Raw genomic sequence first — 21666 nt, 5'->3', positions numbered from 1 at the left:
TTTGACCTGGTCTAATAAACCCTCTCAAATCCCAGGGTTTACGACCTACTGCCTCTGTAGTCGGGCTAGTAAGGCACTGGTCAGACCCTACTTTGAAATCAATTACAAGTAACCCAAGGAAAGAAAAAGAATTCCAGTGAGCAGGCAGAGACAAAGAATGTGACTTGAAATTGTGTTCATATGAGGACAAATGTGCTGACAGTTAACCTGTGAAATAACAAATATCGGAAGCTGTAGGAGTATCTGTATGCTTGAGGTCTTACCTTTACCAATGCCCCAGGTTTGATGTCATGATAGCTAAGGTACTGAGCTTCAATAATAGACCTAGAACAAAAAGAAAATACAAGATTAAATAAATTACAGCAGAGGCTACCTAAAATCCAGGGCTACTTAAAACCATGTTGGCAAGAAGGGAAAGCTTCTTTAAGCCAGGCCAGGAGAAAATGTGAACGTGCACCCGCCCTGGAGCACGCTGTTCCACGCCCCACGTGCTGGCGACACTTACGTCCGCAGAGACACCAAAGCCAGCTCGTCCATTTGGCTGTAGTTGATGATTCTACATTTGTGGGTGTTTCCTGGCTTGAAGGCCTCGGGATTGAAGTTGTTCTTAGAATCAGCAAGATGGCTGAGCTACAAAGTACCAAAGGTTTAAAGACGAGCCAGAAACAACAGAGCTGAGGCAATCAAACATTCAAACATTCCAAGATAACACATTTATCACCTACCATAAAAACAGTACTCTGATAACCCATTAAAGTAATTCCTCTAAGTGAAAAACTGCTCTTTACCATTGCAGAATCTCTATGTTAGAAAATAGTCTAGATCAGTGATAGTCAACCTGGTCCCTACTGCCCACTAGTAGGTATTCCACCTTTCATGGTGGGCGTTAGCAGAGCAACTAAAGTATAAATAAAGATAGATTTAACTATAGTGAGTTGTTCTATAAAAATTTATTCTGCCAAACTTAGCAAAAATCCGAATAAAGTACTTGGTAAGTAATTATTATTATATGCTTTAACTTGTTGTAACTCTGCTTTACAAATTTTATAAAGTAAAGTTACTTCCCTACTTTATAAATGACCATTACTGTGGAACCGGTGGGCAGTTAGAAAATTTTACTACTGACAGAGATACAAAAGTGGGTGGTAGGTATAAAACGGTTGACTACCCCTGGTCTAGATCATGAGTCAATAAATTATAGCTCACAAGCTAGTGTCTATTTTGTAATCTAAAGTTCTATTGGAACACAGCCATGCTCATTCATTTACATAACATATATGGCTGCTTCCAGGACGTAACAGCAGAGGTGAGAGACCACATGGCCCACAACCTAAAACAGTTACTATCTGGACCTTTGAGAAATACTCTGCCAAGCCATGGTGCAGATCCTAATTCATTCTTATACTTACCATCCACTAGCTATCAAATATGTCAAACTAATTCTAAGGCATTCTAATATAACAAACAGGCGATGTTTGGTCTCTATGAGCAAACAGTCTGACACGCTTGGGGATATTCCAAAATAGGAAACTAACACTAAGGGATGTAGGAAGCAGTAAAGGACCTATGTGTCCCAACAGTCCTTGCAGAGATAAGATTCTGATGAAACAAAGAGACTCCATACCCGAGCATAGGCCAGAGACCCGTCCTTCAGTCTGAAAGTGGCCCCAACCTTGCTGAAAAAGCCCTGGACAGGAACGTCATCCAGGACAGCTCCCAGGTGTGGACAAGACAGTCGGGTGAGTGCACGCCCAGGCTGCAGGAAGACGGGGCGCAGGCTCAGCCGCACCGCTCTGGTCTGAGGATGCACACAGAGGACGCAGGCCCTCACCTAGATAAAAGCAAGGACATAAGGAACAGGAGAAGGGATACAGGAGACAAGGTCGCTGAGGCAGACTTTCAGAGGTCAAGACTCTCCATGTGCTGACCAGGTCATGGGTATAAGTACAGTACTAACACTGACTTGTGCATCAAGCAGCATGAAGAAACTTCAAACAAGATGTCCCAGAGGAACCATGTCTGACTACATCTAGACTTCCTCAAGGCCAGGAAGAACACCGTGGGGCAAATAATGCACATGCAACAGAAACCATGGCAGGTGCCACTACATCAGAGGCTCATCTAAAACACCTGAAGCAGCCTGCACTGACCACGACGCTTTAGCATGCAAAATGTCTCAACTCTGTACACAACTAAGACTGCAGGGAGAAATACATTACTAGAAAGAGGTTCATTTGGAATTTTCTTCTCAAATATCCATGTTCATTGTAGAAAATTTAAATCTTTAGAGAAGGGTAGAAAAATCTCACAGAGTTAATCACTATTAAGACCCAATTGTGGTGCTAGTAGTTGGCTCAGTGGTAGAGCATCGGCTCGGTGTGTGGATGTCCCAGGTTCGATTCCCAGTCAGGGCACACAGGAGAAGCGACCATCTGCTTCTCCACCACTCCCTCTCCTCCCTCTCTCTCTCTCTCTCTTACCCCCACAGCCATGGCTAGATTGGTTCGAGTGCATCAGCCTGGGCGCTGAGGATAGCTACATGGAGCCTCAGCCTCAGGCACTAAAAATAGCTTGGTTGCTAGCATGGCCACAGATGGGCCGAGAATTGGCCCCAAACAGGGGTTGCCTGGTGGATCCTGATCAGGGCGCACGCTGGATGGAGTCTGTCTCTCTGCCTCCCCTCCTCTCACTTGGAAAAAGAAGAAAAAAAATATATAAAAAAAGACCAGATCGCATAATCTTTCAGTATTTTAACCATATGTACTCCTAAAATTTTTTCACATTTGGGTCTACTACACTCTTAAGTGGTTTTTAAATCACATTTTTCTATTTAAACATCTATCTTGCTATCCCCTGTTAAACACTCCTTGGAAACACTTTAAATTATAAAAGCAAAAGATTCACTACCAAAATAAAAAAAATCAAACTACATGGAAGAATATGAAATAAAAATTGAAAATTGCCTTCTCCTCCATAGGCATCTTCTCTAATCTCCATCCCCAGAGATAACCACTGGTAGTTTCTTGTGATCCCTCCAAACACTTTTTATTCCCCTCACCTCTTCTCTGCACACTGTGTACACGCAGTCCGAGGACGTGCCTCGAGGCTGTGACACTGGACAGCTGACTGGACTACAGCTGGAATCAAGAAAAGACAGATGCAACATTACTTACTGCTTGACTTGAGAAATAAGTCCCAGCTTTCTTGGGATCAAAGTGCATAAAATCAACCAGGCCAGTGAAGAAAGAGAGGAAGTTCAGCGTAAGGCCAAGTGGAGTCACCTAGGAATAAACAGAACATGTTATTAAAAATCTCTCTCTCAAGGAACAGAGAATGAGAGAGCTACTATTCACACTAAAAATTCAACGACACATTTTCCAGAACTGTGTGTCTCTCTCCCTCCAGCTATCCCTTATCAATCTTTCTTCCTATGGCACTAACTGGCGGGACATCTCCTGGCACTGGCTGTCTCTCCACTCAGCTCACCTCTTTTCTGGAATGAGAGGATATTCCAATGGGATGAAGGACACTTTGTTCAAGGACCCACAGGGTACTGCCAGCTTGACAAATAAGACAACTTATTGCTAAGTTGGTGATCTGCCCAGAGTAAGAAGGTAAAACTCAAATGCTTGCAAAAGAAAGGCAGTGACCAAGAGCAAGCCAATCCATGCTATGCAGAGGTTGCTGGTTCGATCCCCGGTCAGAGCACAGACAGGAATACATTGATGTTCCTGTCTCTCTCTCTCTCTTCCACTCCTCCTCTCTCGCTAAAAATCAATAAATTTTTTAAATAAATCTATTAACAAGTTAATTTTAAAAAGTTTATTGAATCCAATATATCCAAAATATTATCTCAACATGTAGCACTGGCTAGATTTCAAGTGTGTAATAGCCGTATGTGATCAGTGGCTACCCTTCTGAACAACACAATTTTAGATTGTGTGCCTGTACTACTTTATTTTTAGTTTGGAAAGTAGCAGTCACAATGAATGGCTTACCTTCTGTACCTCGGCTTTGACCACCAGTCCCGGCAGCAAGTTATTCAGGGTCCAGTTTTGCTCCTCGCTAGCAATGGCAGTAGAAACTTCTGAATGAGCAATAGACAGACTAACAACTCCTCCACTGCCTTTCACCTCTTCAACGACGCAGTTCAGGTACTGACCCACCTTCAGTTTAGCACCTGCAAACCCAGACCCAGCCACCAAAAGGAAAAATACCTCTATGAGAAGGACCTTTAACTCAGGGTTCCAGCAATACCCGAGATAACCCATGGTCTACTTGCCCCATTACAATCTACTACTGCCCACATTCTCAGTCTCTTAGGGACCAACTACAAGAAGAAAGTGAAGTGACCCTAACTGATCTGGAAGTTGATCACAAAACTATAAAAATTTCAAAATGGCAGCAGAGTACTGGTTCAGAGGCCTTGGAGGCCCAAATTTCAGTGGGAATTTCCAGGTGAGAAATAGCCCGCTGATCTTAGTGAGACCTTGCCACTCCCTGACCCTTTACACACATTCCCTTTGCTATTGGCTAGGATTAACCACTAATCTTAGCAAAGCCTTCATGGTCACCACTCTATAATTTACTCAACAAAGTGGCATTTAAATGGTATAATCCCCCCCACACAACCCACCTCACCACAATGCACAGACCCCTCTTCTTCCCCTCACCTTTGTTCTTCTGTTTTATATACTCCTGGGCTTTTTGCAGTGGCAGAAAAGCTCTGGCCCCACCAACACCAATGTCCACCAGGTAGCCATGGTCTTCCAGACTGGACACAGTGCCTGTGAGTAGCTGCAGGAAGAGAAAGCATTCCCAAAAGTTCAAAAGCCAACGGTGGTGGGACAAATAACAAACAGCCACTACAAATGTGTGTTCCCACCATCAATTTTAATACTTTATCCCATATTGCCAGCCCCTTTTAACATTAAACCTCAATTCTACTGGAGGATAAGAGGAAAAGATATCAACTTTAATTCTCCAGGGCTGCAAGGATTTTAGTATCCAGTGAGGAGTGCTATACACAGCTGAATAATAAAAACAGAGACAGGTCTCTCCCCTGGAGAATTCTTAAAGGATAAGAAACACAGCCCTGTAAGGTCACTCCCAGCACTATGACTAATGAGTTCCCAGAACTACCCTTCTAGCCATCACCATATCTTTTCTAACCACCTCCAAGGCACCAAAAATAAAATAAAACAAAACCTTGCCAACCTCCTTTTCATTTCATGGGGAGTGTGGCATTCAAATCTGGCTCCAACACTTATTATTTGGTCTTTGGCAAGTTACTTAAACCTTTCTGATTCCATTTGTTCAAATGTGCAAGAGCGATACCTACCTGCCCCACAGTGTTCCTGTGAGACCTTCTTCAGACAGTGTCTAAATCCGCACATTTGTCAATTTTCTGTAACTTGTCTTACTTTTATCCCCCTTACTCCCTACCTTTCAGGGCCGGCCCCAAACTCCATTGCTTCTATCCAAATATTACAGTCACATTCCTCTTAATTACAAGAGTACTTAGATTACTGTAGTTTATATAAGTGTTTTCTACCTACTGGACGTGGAGGCTCTGAGCAAGGACTAATTTCTCTTGGATCTCCACAGGACCGAGAGAGTCGGTGGTGGGCTATCAGTTATCAGTACAGATGACAGACAGGTTGCTCTTAGAGGGCAGCCCCCAAGCATTCCCCATAATTGCCAGATGGTCTTTAAAAAACCTAACCTGGGAGAAGTCTGGGTAAGTAAGGCACCTCGAGGAACTCCTTCTCACCATCAGCAAGGAGGTTTGTTTGTTTTTTGTTTCTTTGCTACCAGCAAGTCTCTGACTTGCTTTCCCTGTCTCCCCGCCCAGGCAAGGTGACTAAGTATCCAAAGAACCCTGGAGACCTTTCTCAGGAAAGACCCATTCCTGTGACGAACAGTTAAACTGAAAGTAAAAGGTGGTGTGAACGCTCCCCAGGAGACAAGGCAGGGCAGGGAGAAGGCACGCGGCCAGCTCCTCTTTCCCGACCTGGATACGTACCATGCCAGGCTTCAGGGCCTCTGCGCTCAGCACTTTGTTGACATTTTTGGGGTTCAGAGATAGCTTGACACTCTTTTTGCCTCTCTCTGTGATGCCCACACTGATCACCACACATCTCACCAGCAGCCCAGGAGAGAACAGTTCAGGCAAACTGACCAGGTCCTGCGTAGTACAAATGAGAAAGCCCTGAGACATAGCCTTCCCCTGAACCAGGAACCCGCTGCCCATCCTGGAATCAGTGATTGTCCCCCTCCGATCCCAAAGAACCCAAAAGGCAATGAAGACAGTAACTGCGTGCTCACAAAGGAAGATGGGTCTGTGGCCAAGTCAGACTTGAATTTCAGCACAAAGCCCCCAAATATCTTGTCAAAATGTTGTGAAAATGACTGGTTAGCATTGCCTACAAAGACCAAGGGGATGGCTGCCAGAGGGGCTGGTGGTGAGGGGTGGGTAAAAAAGGTGAGGGGGAATACGGTCAATACTATTATAAGTTTACACAGTGACAAATGATTACTAGATTTAGTGGGTGATCACAGTGTAAGGTATAAAAATGTTGAAGTACTATATCGTATACCTGAAACCAATATAATTATCATAGCCTATACCAACCATACCTAATAAAAAAGTTCTCAAAAATAAAATTCTTTTTTTAATTAAAGAGAGTTGTCTATATTCACTGTCTCTACTTCTTCATCCCCAACTTGCTCTACACCTCACGTCAACCTGCACCCCAACCCTCAATCCACTACTTTAGATCCCAGTAAAATCACCAGGGACTTCCATGTCGCTAAATCCAACAGTCCATTTTGCAGCCCTTCTCTTATGTGACTTTCAAAATGAACTTAACACTGGAGTGACTGTTCCTTCCTTCATTAAAAACATTTCCTCCTCGCCTTCCAAGACCCTTTAGTCACTGGTTTTCTCTATCTGCCTGGCCCTCCTTCTTCTTCTGACAGCAACTCTCCTTTCATTTAGCAACTAAAATAGTGTCCACTCCTGGCTCGGTCTGTAGTCCCTTTCCACTGTGTTGGCTCCCTCTAAGCAACTTGCCCTTCACAGCTTCCATTAACACCTATACAAAGAAGTCTCATGCATCTTTCTTTCTGCATCTCAGACTCAACATAGCAAAAAGCAAACTATAATCATCTCTCATAATCCAGGTCCCCCTTCAGAATTTCTTATCACAGAATGCCATGGCCATTTGTCAGATCATGAACAAGAGAAGCCTGGGACTCATCACTGACACTTCTGCTAATACAGCACCAAGTATTGACTTTACCTCTCCAGTCCTCAGTAAGTCCTGAACCCACGCTGCCATCAATCTCAGAGCCTGGACTATAATATAACAGTCCCTTAAATGGTCTCTAGGCAACTATCATGCCTCTTCAATTTATTCTCTATGCTGTCTACATGCCGCCCACCCCAATGAGAACTTCTCAAGCTTGCCACTGATTCTAAAATTAAAAACCAATCCTGAAGGCCCTGGCCAGTTGGTTCAGTGGTAGAGTGTCAGCCTGGCGTACAGGAGTCCCGGGTTCGATTCCTGGCCAGGGCACACAGGGGAAGCGCCCATCTGCTTCTCCGCCCCTCCCCCTCTCCTTCCTCTCTGTCTCTCTCTTCCCCTCCCGCAGCCAAAGTTCCATTGGAGCAAAGTTGGCCCAGGCGCTGAGGATGGCACTGTGGCCTCTGCCTCAGGCGCTGGAATGGCTCTGGTTACTATAGGGCAGGGGTCCCCAAACTTTTTACACAGGGGGCCAGTTCACTGTCCCTCAGACCGTTGGAGGGCCGGACTATAAAAAAAACTATGAACAAATCCCTACATACGCCCTGGCCGGTTGGCTCAGCGGTAGAGCGTCGGCCTAGCGTGCGGAGGACCCGGGTTCGATTCCGGCCAGGGCACACAGGAGAAGCGCCCATTTGCTTCTCCACCCCTCCGCCGCGCTTTCCTCTCTGTCTCTCTCCTCCCCTCCCGCAGCCAAGGCTCCATTGGAGCAAAGATGGCCCGGGCGCTGGGGATGGCTCTGTGGCCTCTGCCTCAGGCGCTAGAGTGGCTCTGGTCGCAACATGGCGACGCCCAGGATGGGCAGAGCATCGCCCCCTGGTGGGCAGAGCGTCGCCCCTGGTGGGCGTGCCGGGTGGATCCCGGTCGGGCGCATGCGGGAGTCTGTCTGACTGTCTCTCCCTGTTTCCAGCTTCAGAAAAATGAAAAAAAAAAAAAAAAAAAAAAAAAAAAAATCCCTACATACACTGCACATATCTTATTTTAAAGTAAAAAAACAAAACGGGAACAAATACAATATTTAAAATAAAGAACAAGTAAATTTAAATCAACAAACTGACCAGTATTTCAATGGGAACTATGCTCCTCTCACTGACCACCAATGAAAGAGGTGCCCCTTCCAGAAGTGCAGCGGGGGCTGGATAAATGGCCTCGGGGGGCAGCATGCAGCCCGCGGGCCGTAGTTTGGGGACCCCTGCTATAGAGTGACGCCCCAGATGGGTAGAGCATCGCCCCCTGGTGGGTGTGCCGGGTGGATCCTGGTTGGGCATATGCGGGAGTCTGTCTGACTGCCTCCCCGTTTCCAACTTCAGAAAAAAAACAACAAAAAATCCTGAAGGTGGTCTGGCCTCCACCCAGCTCTCCGGCCCCACCTATACCACTCTACCTGGCTGTCTCTGCTCCAGCCACTTCTCCATGTTATACACCATACTCTTTCAGCCTGAATTCCCTTTATTCTTTATCTAGTACCCATCATCCTTCAGATCTCAGCTCAAGCAACCCTTTCTCCAAGAAGTCTTCCAGGCTACCTGGGCTAAGTCAAAATCCCCTTATTTAAAAAAATAAAATTTCCTATTATAAATTCTCATGGCACCTTGTACCTTCTCTTCTTAGCATTCAAAAAACTTAATCTTAGCCCTGGCCAGTTGGCTCGGTGGTAGAGCGTCAGCCTGGCGAGCGGAAGTCCCAGGTTCAATTCCCGGCCAGGGCACACAGGAGAGGCGCCCATCTACTTCTCCACCCCTTCCCCTCTCCTTCCTCTCTGTCTCTCTCTTCCCCTCCCGCAGCCAAGGCACCATTGGAGCAAAAGATGGCCCGGGTGCTGGGGATGGCTCCTTGGCCTCTGCCCCAGGCTCTAGAGTAGCTCTGGTCGCGACAGAGCGACGCCCCGGAGGGGCAGACCATCACTCCCTAGTGGGCATGCCGGGTGGATCCCGGTCGGGCGCATGTGGGAGTCTGTCTGACTGCCTCCCCGTTTCCAGCTTCAGAAAAATTAAAAAAAACACACACAAAAAAACACAACTTAATCTTGGTGGTTGGGGGGGGAGGAGAGAGGGGGGTTGGGGGAGGGGAGGGGCACAAAGAAAACCAATTAGAAGGTGACAAAAGACAATTGGACTTTGAGTGATGGGAATGCAGCATAATCGAATGTCAGAATAACCTAGAGATGTTTTCTCTGAACATATGTACCCTGATTTATCAATGTCACCCCATTAAAAGAAAAAAAAACCCTTAATCTTGCATTTCTTTGTGTACTACTTATTTCTCTTACCTTCAGAGGTTCTTCTTGCGACATCTGCTCATTCAGCTTTTTACTGTAAGCATCGCAGATTTCAGTTACTTGCACAAACCCCTGGAGGCCATTGGGGAGACTAATCACCAGTTCCAGTTCATTCACCTCCTTCACACAACCCAAAATCCGCATCCCCTCACACAGGGACTAGAAGAGAAAAAGTGAAATCAGAACAATAGGGAAAAGAACAATGACGGGGGATGTTGACAGGGGGTGGGGGTTACTTCTGGCTTCCCGTATCAACTCTGACATACAAAAGCTCCAAAAAGTACATAGGTATATATGTCAGTGCACCAAACCAAACATTTGACTGAGCACCATAAAAGGTCTAAATCAGGGGCCTCAAACTCGCGGCTCGCCAAACAATTTTGTGCGGCCCGCAGACTAATCCACGAAGTTCAGAATATTTTGGATAAAATTAAGTAAGCCTAGGGGCCTACTTGTATTTTTCATTTCTCTAGCATCCTAGCTAGATATTAGCTTAGTTAACAGCAGTTGTGATGCGAACTACAGTTTCTGGTCGTTTTGTGACACTGAGTAAACTGCATGTACGATTGTGCTTGTTGTACTGATTTTTTTTTTGTTTTCAACTGCAGTGAGAAAAGTGTTGCGTAACAGTTGCCTTTTGTAGACCTAGTGCGGCCCGCTGAACGGCTGTGATCTTGCTCTGTGGCCCACATGCTGAGTTGAGTTTGAGACCCCTGGTCTAAATTATACAACAGTGCTAACCGTACTGGGGTGCTGGAGGGCACTTTCAGCTTTTACTTTGTTCCAAGCAACCCCAACCTCAAATGCCTGACAAGCAACAAAATGACGGAAGCAGGCCCGTGGAGGCAATGGCAGTCCAGAGTGTGTGGGCCAGGCCTGAAAGTGCACCCACCACTCAGCTCCACGTGACCACGAACACGAGGGAATGTGAACTTGTGTTGTCAGCATCTTCAAACTGTTGCGAGAAGCGAGAAATCACATTTTTATGTGAACCGTTTGACTTTCCTAATGCTGGCACCAAGTTAAAAAATTATTTTTTTTAACTGAACAAACAAAATACAAAATACAGTGTGTCTGGAAAGTCATGGTGCACTTTTGACCGGTCACAGGAAAGCAACAAAAGACGACAAAATGTGAAATCTGCACCAAATAAAAGGAAAACCCTCCCAGTTTCTGTAGGATGATGTGGCAGCATGTGCGCATGCGCAGATGATGACGAAACACCGTGTATACAGCGGAGCAGCCCACAGCCATGCCAGTCGAGATGTGGATGGTACAGAGGAAAGTTCAGTGTGTTCTGTGGCTCGCTAAATTCAAATCCGTGACCAAAGTGCAATGTGAATATCGGCGCGTTTATAACGAAGCGCCACCACATAGGAATAACATTACTTGGTGGGATAAGCAGTTGAAGGAAACCAGCAGTTTGGTGGAGAAACCCCGTTCTGGTAGGCCATCAGTCAGTGATGAGTCTGTAGAGGCTATACGGGATAGCTACCTAAGGAGCCCTAAAAAAATCTGTGCGTGAGCCCACATCGAACTGCACTGAATAGGTATGAAACTGGGAGAGTTTTCCTTTTATTTGGTGCAGATTTCACATTTCTACTGTCTTTTGTTGCTTTCCTGTGACCGGTCAAAGTGCACCATGACGTTATGGACACACTGTACTCCCGCAGGTTGAATCTGAATCTTTCCCTTCAGAATCATTTGGAGTTTTCTTTTCTTCTTTTTTTTACAACTAACATATATTAGTTACCTAAACTTTAAGAAACATAAGGATACTTCACTTCTTTGAGATAGTTTCCACATCCACGAAATGAAAGAATAGAATCAGAACAATTTCTAAAGTCACTGCCAGTTGTAACCTATGAAACTACTAAAACCCGGCCCTGGCCGGTTGGCTCAGCGGTAGAGCGTCGGCCTAGCGTGCGGAGGACCCGGGTTCGATTCCCGGCCAGGGCACACAGGAGAAGCGCCCATTTGCTTCTCCACCCCTCCGCCGTGCTTTCCTCTCTGTCTCTCTCTTCCCCTCCTGCAGCCGAGGCTCCATTGGAGCAAACATGGCCCGGGCACTGGGGATGGCTCTGTGGCCTCTGCCTCAGGCGCTAGAGTGGCTCTGGTCGCAACATGGCGACGCCCAAAATGGGCAGAGCATCGCCCCCTGGTGGGCAGAGCGTCGCCCCACGGTGGGCGTGCCGGGTGGATCCCGGTCGGGCGCATGCGGGAGTCTGTCTGACTGTCTCTCCCTGTTTCCAGCTTCAGAAAAATACAAAAAAAAAAAAAAACAACTACTAAAACCCAAGTCCCATGAGGGTATCAGTGGGATGAGCTAGAAAGAAAAACAAAAAAACCCACACAATTCATGATCCCAGGCATTAGTTAATAATAGAGGAAGTGATGCTCAATTCTGGGCACAAACTGCAAAAACCTTTACAGAAACAAGCCATATATATACACACACGTGTGTGTGTGGGGGGGCACACACACACATACATAAACAAATGAAAGAAATGAAGGAAAAAGGGAAGCAAGAAAGACATATACAAATTTAAGCAACCCAGGTATTTTGTTTAAAATAAAACCAAACTTTAACAAACCTCAATACTAAGAATTTCAAATTTCTCTTTTACAGACTTGCTGCTTTCTCTTTTTTCGATTTTCAGCTTTTTTGTTATTGTTGGCCCCTTCTGCTTCTTTTTCCTTTTCGTGGAGTCCTCTTCAGTAGAAATCTAAAGGAGGGAAAAGATCCCAGAGATTGAAAAGAAGCCATCCTGGCCTTTCCTTCCAATTTCAGGTCATCTGCCACCTTGCTCTGTTACTCCTCCACTCCACCCCACTCCCAAATGTTCCTTTAATTCCTACTTCAGTCCCAACTCTCCCATTCTGTCCCCAATACTCTTGTTGCATAAAGTCTGACCTTCATGTTCTCAAAAGCCCATTCTCTCCAGTGTTCTCCCTCCCATGTTGTAGGACAGACACAGGGGTTCCCCAAAATAAGAAGCAATTTGGAAAGTGGAGTCATGAACACCAAATTAAATTCTCAATTCCACCATAACAAGCTGTGTGATTTCAGCTAAATTATATAACCTCTCTTAGCCTCAGCTCCACATCATAGAATGGCTTCATAGTACAGTTAGGAAGATTACATGAAATAGACATAAAGCCATACAATCAAATGGTAGTCCCCTTCCCTCCAGCATTTAGAGCACAGCCTACTGTAGGTAAAGATTATGAATTCTAATGCAAATTCTGACCATTATACATGGCAGCAAGGACCCCATTCAAAAATAGTAATCAAATGCTTTTTCTCCATCCTATATCAACATGGCACAAAATTCCTAAGAACAAAGAACAAAAACACTGCAAACTCAAATACTAACAGCCAAGCTTCAAAAGATACAATCTTGTGGAGGTATGGACTTTCTAATATGTTCAATTTACAAACTGGACTTCAAAAAAAACCAAATCTGGAAAACACAATTCTCAAACAGGGCTTATTCTTCACAAGGACACTACAGAGAAAGTATTCAGTGACTCTTACCAAACATACCACTTACATCAAATAAGTTGTCTTGCTCAACTGACTGCTGCAAAGGTTTCTCTGATTTGTGGGTCTTCCTTGTACCCCCACGAGGGAAACTTTCTTCCATAGTTGACATGCTTGGGTCTCCTAAAAACAATGCAGAGTTACAGGAGATGTAATGCTGGTGTAAGATTTCTTATAGGCTGTGATCTATGGACAAAAGATAGAGCCTTCTAGCACCAATGTGCTAGATAGCATTCAGGACCAAGGTTTGATGCCAGACCCCAGATGATCCACAATTCATCCATCCAAAGGTCTCTCCTTCATAATCACAAATCCACACATTTTCTTCCAGGAATAATTCAATGCAGCGAGTATCAAGAAGCTACAGTTCAGAAAAAAACAAGAACTACATGATTCCATACATTGGTGGAACATAAAAACGAGACTAAGAGACATGGACAAGAGTGTGGTGGTTACCAGGGGTGGGGGGAGGGAGGATGCAGGAGGGAGGGAGGGAGAGAGTTAGGGGGAGGGGGAGGGGCACAGAGAAAACTAGATAGAGGGTGATGGAGGACAATCTGACTCTGGGCGAGGGGTATGCAACATAATTTAATGACAAGATAACCTAGACATGTTTTCTTTGAATATATGTACCCTGATTTATTAATGTCATCCCATTAACATTAATAAAAATTTATTTAAAAAAAAAAGAATCGTACACTTAAAAGCTAATATAATTTTATCAGCCAATGTCACTCCAATGAAATCAATAAAAATTTTAAAAAAAGAAAAAGAACACTAGTAAGCGATTGCTTAGACAAAGGCATTTCTAAATCTTTAAAACAGCATATTAAATAATATGAGGCCATAAAAGTGAATAGATTATGAATTTTTGGAGCTGGGAGAAAAAAAAAAAAAAAGAAGCTATAGTTAAGTCAGGAATACACAAATGAATATATAACCCCCTGCCTTTAAAGAACATGAACACTTTCAAGAATATAAAACAATTACTATATACAAATATTTTTGTGTGTGACCGAGACAGGGTCAGAGAGAGGGAGGGACAGACAGACAGGAAGGGAGAGAGATGAGAAGCAGCACCTCAGTTGTTCATCGACTGCTTTCTCACATGTGCCTTGACCAGGGGGCTATAGCAGAGCAAGTGACCCCTTGCTCAAGCCAGCAACCTTGGGCTCAAGCCAGTGACTTCGGGCTTCAAGCCAGCAACCTTTGAGTTCAAGGCAGCAACCATGGAGTCATGTTTACAATCCCACGCTCAAGCCAGCAACCTTTGGGCTCAAGGCAGCAACCATGGAGTCATGTTTACACGCTCAAACCGGATGAGCCCGTACTCAAGCCAGCGACCTCAAGGTTTCAAACCTGGGTCCTCCATGTCCCAGTCCAATGCTCTATCCACTGCACCATCACCTGGTCAGGCCAATTATACAAACTATCAACAAAGAGGAACTGATGAGGCTTCAGTAAATGATTAAGTGTCCTAAAGAAGATGCTTTTGAGCAAAATGTTAAAAGATGAATAGGATTTTGATAGATGGAAAGGGAAAAGCAAAAGGAATGAGAAAAAGCATGGAAACAGGAAAAGCCAAATATTTCCAATGAGCACCGGCAATCTTTCTGTCAAATAATTACTGTCAAACAGCCTGCTGTTCCCTTTCTGTTAAGGATCGTTCAACTAGACCACAGGGCAAATAAAGCATAATAATTGGAATTAAATTTTAAGGATTAGGCTTTTCGTAAAAGATCTTGAGTTATATATGGGTAGTTTAATGTTTACTTTGGTGATCAGACACCCTTAAATAGTTAGAATTAAAATGACTGCTCAAGTTAGAAGAGAACAGCAATCAAGAAAAATACACTGCAGGCCCTGCCGGATAGCTCAGTTGGTTAGAGCGTCGCTCCAAAGCAGAGGCTGCCGGTTCAATCCCGGGTCAGGGCACATACAGGAGCAGATCGATGCTCCCGCCTGTCTCTCCCTTTCTCCCTTCCTCTCTATCTAACGTCAATACAATAAACATTTTTTAAGTATGTATGTTTCACAGAAATAGGAAAGTGCAGAGCTTAGTTTGCCCAGAATTTGATCCCTAATCAAGAAAAACTAGAGCTTCAAAGAGACAGTAAATCCAGTGGCAAAGATGAGACTTAAGCTGCTTCCTTGGGGACAGAGCCTGATTGATATTACAGGCTTCTGAGCCCGTCTGGGGTGGTAGAATCATTCACCCGGCACTGCAGGGTCCATGGCAGGACTCGGGAGACCTAGTCCTAGGACAAACCTGGAAGCCACAAGGTTTCCTCCCATATATCCTTTGCCCTCAGCCACCAACCTTACAAGTCCTGCCAGATTCAACTTCGGAGGGCGCGCCACGGTAGTCACGCACGCGGACACCTGTAGAGCCAACGCACAACGCAGCTTTCCCGGAAGTGTGGGCGGGCTCAACACCCTACTTCCGTTATATGCTGGGTCCTGGAGCTGTGTAGGGGGAGGAGATTTGGAGACCGGAAGCAGAAATGCAGGTTCGAGCCATAGCCAATCGACGCCGGAGGCTGAATCTCTGAGACCGAGTGATCGCGTGCGGGGGTGGCGGCTTCTTCCGGCGGGCAGAAGGGTATCTCTGTGCGCTGCAGGGCACAGCTGGTGGAATTCGTGCATTTTGCAAGGTGGGTGTGGAGGAGGGCCCAGAGTCGGACCTCGCGCCTTTAGTTTGCGAGGCCGGCTAGGGTCCGACCGACCGTTCCTAGTCCAGGAAGGCCGTGAGGTCTTCGCTTTGGGGGGAGGGGTAAGACGGTGGGGAATGGAAAAGGAATTTGAGATCGGGAGGCCGCGGTGCGAGAGGTCGGACGTTGGCCTGGCAGCCTTGGGGAGAGGCGAATCGGCGCTGCCAGGGGATTCCATCGCTCCCAAAGGCCCTTAGATTGCATTTTTCAGTGGGGAAAAATGAGGCCTGCAGCGGAGGTAATCCCCCAAGGTTACCCGTGACGTAACTTTGGATGAAAACTTGAACTTCTGACCTCATCTCTGGTGAATTAATTTCTTTTCCTCTGTATGCCCATAACAACTTGTTTCCACTGAGCTGTGCTTAGGGAGCTCGCCAGCCAGACCTCCTTTAGCTGCGTGGCAGCCGTTGTCAAGGCAGGAGAGAGGGTGGCCCGGCCCCTGCGCTATCGGGCTCGCGGAAAGCGGGTTATATTTAGATTTTAATGTGTTCGATCAGCCCGTAGGCCTTTCCTAGGAGGTAATCAGAACAGAGAATTGTAAACTTGAAGTGCAAGAGTCTGGTTCTGGTACCTGAGCGGCTCTCGCTCAATCTGTGCCTCCTTTACCTCGTGATCTCACCATTCCGAGAAAGTGACCAGTCCGACAGCAAAACAGCTGTATCGAGAAACAGAGTAACTAGGGCTAGGGCAGTTGATCACATGGGCCTTGAATGAAATGCTTTTTACAGGTGAAGAGAGGCATGGAAGGATTAATTATATTTGATAGCTACTTTCCAGTCAGTTATTAACAAAAGCCGAGACTCTGTTGCTTAGACTTCCCCACAGGCTGCCGTTTAACAAAGACGACTTAGATCATTTTTTCCTTCACTAATATGTCTTTCTAAACTTAAGTATTACTCGAAAGGAAAGCAAGTATCCGTTCAGTTATTCCACAAAGGGCACTTTAGCACAGCGGTTTCTGATCCTTGCTCAGAAGTAACCAACAGTTTGCTGGAGTGCAGACCCAAGTGTTTCCAGGCTTTGCTCTCATTGCTTATCTCACCAGCAACAGCCCTCTTTCCACTCCCTTCTCCATCTCAGCCTCTCAGGAATCATTTTTTAAGACCCAAACTAAACTGCAGTTCCTATACCACGCTTTAAGGCCGAGTCAGCCCTATGTGAACTCTCACAGACACCAGACTTCATCCCATTTCACGTTGAAGTAACTTTAAAGCACCTTAAATTGTTTCAGTTGCACACCACATCATCCTAAAATGTTTTGTGAGGGACAGGTAGTGAGGGTTATCAGTTGTTAATGTGACAAAGTTAGGTCCTTGTTTTCTGTAAGGTTTCTCCTGGAAACCTGCTTGATAACTAGAAGAATCCAAAATATTGTATATCATGAAGGGAAATGGGGGGAAAGTCTGCCTTTAGTAAGTTTAGTAAAATGAAACAGTGTAAAAGCTCCATCATAAAGGTTTCTTTTAATGGAGATGTTCCTACTTGCACTGGACAAGCTAAGGCTATTGAGGGGACCCAAGAACGTTCTTGAAACAGTTCACAATTAAGGGTCATTTGTCCAAAAAAATTTTTTTTATTTATTCATTTTAGAGAGGAGAGAGAGAGGGGAGACAGAGAGAGAGAAGGGGGGAGGAGCTGGAAGCATCAACTCCCATATGTGCCTTGACCAGACAAGCCCAGGGTTTCAAACGCGTTACCTCAGCATTTCCAGGTCGACGCTTTATCCACTGCTCCACCACAGGTCAGACTGTCCAAAATTTTGATTGCCAATCTGTGCACGTGAATGCCCCTGAAAACCTTTGAATAGTAAATAGAAGAGTGCTAGTTTCGGAAGCAACGACTTCCTCACAGATCTCTCCCTCTTCCATTACATCAAGAGCCAGTTCTGCCACTGCCTACCAGTCCCGACCGGACCTCGACTGGCTCGTCTGTGTTGCCAATCCACTCAGCGTGGTGTCGGTCGTAGTAGATAGGTGGTCATACAACTTTTCAAGCATTGTTCTGGTGACCCTTGAATACGCTTTGCAGTTTTTATTATAAGAGAATTACATGTCATTGTAAAATATATAGCTACCATAGATATAACTCCTCTGGAAAGTTAGCTTTATACCGTATGTATAAGATGCACCTTTTCCCAAAATATTTGAGGTCTAAAAACTGGATGCGTCTTAAACAGTGGTTGTAAATTTTTTTTTTTACTTGCATTTCCCACTTTTCACCCTTGTTTTTTCTCTCATTGTAGATGAATAAAACTTGAGTTCTATAACTTTATGTAATATATTGTTTTTGTTGTTTCAGGCCCCAAATTTAAGGTGCATCTTATTATACATGGGGAAATATGGTGCATTCTTCCACTGTTTTCTGTTACTGCAGTGATTTTCAAACTTTAACATATATCAGAAACACCTAGAGGACTTATTAAAATGGATTACTGGGCCCCAGAATTTTTGCTTCAATAGGCTTAAGGTATAGAGCCCGACAACTTGCATTTCTAAGAAGTTTTCCAGTTTGGCCTTAGGACTGGACTTTGAGAGCCGTTGATAATGTCTGTAATACAGTGTCCAGAAGTAGGATTTTTTTTAAAATTTAACATTACATAGCCTGACCTGTGGTGGCGCAGTTGATAAAGCATTGACCTGGAAATGCTGAGGTTGCCAGTTTGAAACCCTGGGCTTGCCTGGCCAAGGCACATATGGGAGTTGATGCTTCCAGCTCCTCCCCCCTTCTCTCTCTCTCTCTGTCTCTCTCTCTCCTCTCTAAAATGAATAAATAAAATTTAAAAAAAAATTTAACATTATATAGGGACATCTTTTCATGTCTATACATAAATAAAGATCTGCACACATTTCCTCCTAATGAGAACCATCATCAGTCTCTTGTAGGTGGACTTTTACTTCTGCCAGTTCACTTTAGTAAACAGTACTACAGTCACCATCCTTGAAACATGTAACATGTTTTCACTTTGCAGTATATCTATCTATAAGGGTACATTTCTGGAGGACAAATGATCCAGTTACATAAAAGGGTGTACTAATTTTATAATTTGATAGATACTGCAAAATTGCACTTTAGGAAGTGTATCAGTTTACACTGTAGGCAACAGAGGGAGTACTTAATTCCACAACTTGACTACTACTGCTTATCATAATTTTCTCTTTGCTAGTCTGCTAGATATTGGTCTCATTTTTTACATTTCTTTGATCATGAGGTTGATTATCTTTTTATGTTTTGCCTTTTGGTTCTTTTATTTTCCCTTCTCTAAGATGATTACAATATTTGCCCGTTTCCTAACAGAATTTTTGGTTTTCACAATTTACATTTAAATCTTTTATCTATTTTTTTACATTTATCTATTTTGGCATAAGGAATAAGAATTCCAGCTTCCCCACCACCAACAGCTACTATGTATCAACTCCATTTTCTTTTCTTTTTTTTAATTTTTTTTTATTTTATTTATTTATTTTTTGTATTTTTCTGAAGCTAGAAACGGGGAGAGACAGTCAGACAGACTCCCACATGCACCCGACCAGGATCCACCCGGCACGCCCACCAGGGGGCGATGCTCTGCCCCTCCGGGGTGTCGCCCTGCCGCGACCAGAGCCACTCTAGCGCCTGGGGCAGAGGCTAAAGAGCCATCCCCAGTGCCCCGGCCATCTTTGCTCCAATGGAGCCTTGGCTGCGGGAGGGGAAGAGAGAGAGAGGAAGGAGGGGGGGGCGGGGGGTGGAGAAGCAAATGTCAACTCCATTTTCTAAATGATCCCTTTTCTGCCTTCCATGGAGGTCTTATTTTAAAAACTTGTAAAAGGCGGGGTTGCAAGTTGAGTTCTTTAATTGGTAGTTACCCCTCTGCAAAACTGAAATGTTTCAAATTCTGCCTTTCAACTAATCTTAAAACTGATTAATGTCATATACATTAGACCATAATATAGAATCAGGAATGAAAATATCAAGCAATATTGGGTCAGAGGGTGGACTACTGTGTTCTCTTCCTATGCGGAATGATTTGACATAAATTCTGGAGTGTTGTGTAAAAGCAACTAAGGTAAAGTCCTTCCCAAAGTTCCCTTATCAGCAAGGCTTTTTTCACCATATTTGCTGTTGCTGTGTTGGGCAAGACTTACAAGACTTGACAGGTTTTTAAACTCTAAAAAAAAAAGTCTTAAATTGTACACAAACCAATTTATTGTTACCTTCTTTCTTTTCTTTTCTTTTCTTTTTTTGTTTGTATTTTTCTAAAGCTGGAAACGGGGAGAGACAGACAGACTCCCGCATGCGCCCAACCGGGATCCACCCGGCACGCCCACCAGGGGGCGATGCTCTGTTCCAACCAGAGCCACTCTAGCGCCTGAGGCAGAGGCCAAGGAGTCATCCCCAGCGCCCGGGCCATCTTTGCTCCAATGGAGCCTTGGCTGCAGGAGGAGAAGAGAGAGACAGAGAAGAAGGGGGGGGGGGGGGTGGAGAAGCAAATGGGCGCTTCTCCTATGTGCCCTGGCCGGGAATCGAACCCGGGTCCCCCGCACGCCAGGCCGACGCTCTACCACTGTTGCAACCGGCCAGGGCCCTTCTTTCTTTTCTTAAAAGATTGAAGCCATGGCAGGTCCAGGAGCTGATGCTCAATTCCAATTCACTGGTATCAAAAAATATTTCAACTCTTACACTTTCACAGGTAGAATGAATGTAAGTATTAATGATACCTTTAAGCCGTTGTATTTTAGAAAAATAAAAGTGTGAGAGCAACTCTTGACATTTCCCTTTCTTTTTCAGTGTGTACTGGCCACATATGGAGGCTTTGCTTTGCTGGTTTTATACTTCAAGTTAAGGTCTAAAAAAACCCTTCGAGGCCCTGGCCGGTTGGCTCAGCGGAAGAGCGTCGGCCTGGCTTGTAGGAGTCCCTGGTTCGATTCCCGGCCAGGGCACACAGGAGAGGCGCCCATTTGCTTCTCCACCCCTCCCCCTTTCCTTCCTCTCTGTCTCTCTCTTCCCCTGCCGCAGTGAGGCTCCATTGGAGCAAAGATGGCCCAGGCGCTGGGGATGGTTCTGTGGCCTCTGCTTCAGGCGCTAGAATGGCTCTGGACACAACAGAGTGACGCCCCAGAGGGGCAAAGCATCGCCTCCTGGTGGGCATGCTGGGTGGATCCCGGTCGGACACATGCGGGAGTCTGTCTGACAGCCTCCCCGTTTCCAGCTTCGGAAAAATGAAAAAAAAAACACAAAAAAAACCCAGCTGTGGCCCTGGCCGGTTGCTCAGTGGTAGAGCGTCGGCCTGGCGTGCAAAAGTCCCGGGTTCGATTCCCAGCCAGGGCACACAGGAGAAGTACCCATCTGCTTCTCCACCCCTCCCCCTCTCCTTCCTCTCTCTCTCTCTTCCCCTCCCACAGCTGAGGCTCCATTGGAGCAAAACATGGCCCGGGGGCTGGGGATGGCTCCATGGCCTCTGCCCCAGGTCTATCGTGGCTCTGGTTGCAACAGCGTGACACCCCAGATGGGCAGAGCATCGCCCCCTGGTGGGCATGCCGGGTGGATCCCGGTCCAGCACATGTGGGAGTCTGTCTGACTGCCTCCCCGTTTACAGCTTTAGGGAAAAAAAAAAAAAAAAAAAACCCCAGCTGTGAAAGCGACATAAAAAAGTAAGGAGTTGACATTTAAAAGTTTATAACTGGCCCTGGCCGGTTGGCTCAGTGGTAGAGCATCGGCCTGGCGAGCAGGAGTCCCAGGTTCGATTCCTGGCCAGGGAACACTGGAGAAGCACCCATCTGTTTCTCCACCCCTCTCCCTCTCCTTCCTCTCTGTCTCTCTCTTCCCCTCCCTCAGCCGAGGCTCCATTGG

At 45.4% G+C, this 21666-nt stretch overlaps 1 protein-coding gene across 3 annotated transcripts in view; it reads right to left on the bottom strand.

Annotated features, from left to right (window-relative positions):
• PDCD11 (programmed cell death 11) overlaps positions 1 to 15555 on the bottom strand; it is a 47296-nt gene extending 31741 nt beyond the window's left edge. For all 3 annotated transcript variants that reach the window (XR_010726530.1, XM_066238437.1, XM_066238438.1), the window contains exons 1-11: positions 15450 to 15555; positions 13140 to 13252; positions 12180 to 12311; positions 9577 to 9744; positions 6026 to 6187; positions 4674 to 4797; positions 3999 to 4180; positions 3174 to 3281; positions 1625 to 1831; positions 506 to 630; positions 264 to 324 (exon numbers count right to left, since the gene is read on the bottom strand). Coding sequence is in view for 2 of the 3 variants with exons in the window: in XM_066238437.1 (XP_066094534.1) it covers positions 264 to 324; positions 506 to 630; positions 1625 to 1831; positions 3174 to 3281; positions 3999 to 4180; positions 4674 to 4797; positions 6026 to 6187; positions 9577 to 9744; positions 12180 to 12311; positions 13140 to 13241 (1371 nt within the window). In the remaining variant the exon portion in view is untranslated. The remainder of the gene's footprint in view (positions 1 to 263; positions 325 to 505; positions 631 to 1624; positions 1832 to 3173; positions 3282 to 3998; positions 4181 to 4673; positions 4798 to 6025; positions 6188 to 9576; positions 9745 to 12179; positions 12312 to 13139; positions 13253 to 15449) is intronic.
• Positions 15556 to 21666: the final 6111 nt, after the last annotated feature.

The sequence above is a fragment of the Saccopteryx bilineata genome, chromosome 7, assembly GCF_036850765.1.
Source record: "Saccopteryx bilineata isolate mSacBil1 chromosome 7, mSacBil1_pri_phased_curated, whole genome shotgun sequence".
In the NCBI taxonomy this organism is placed as follows: Eukaryota; Metazoa; Chordata; class Mammalia; order Chiroptera; family Emballonuridae; genus Saccopteryx; species Saccopteryx bilineata.
Note: the sequence above shows the minus strand (reverse complement) of the source record. Positions and strands in the feature narration are given on the sequence as shown.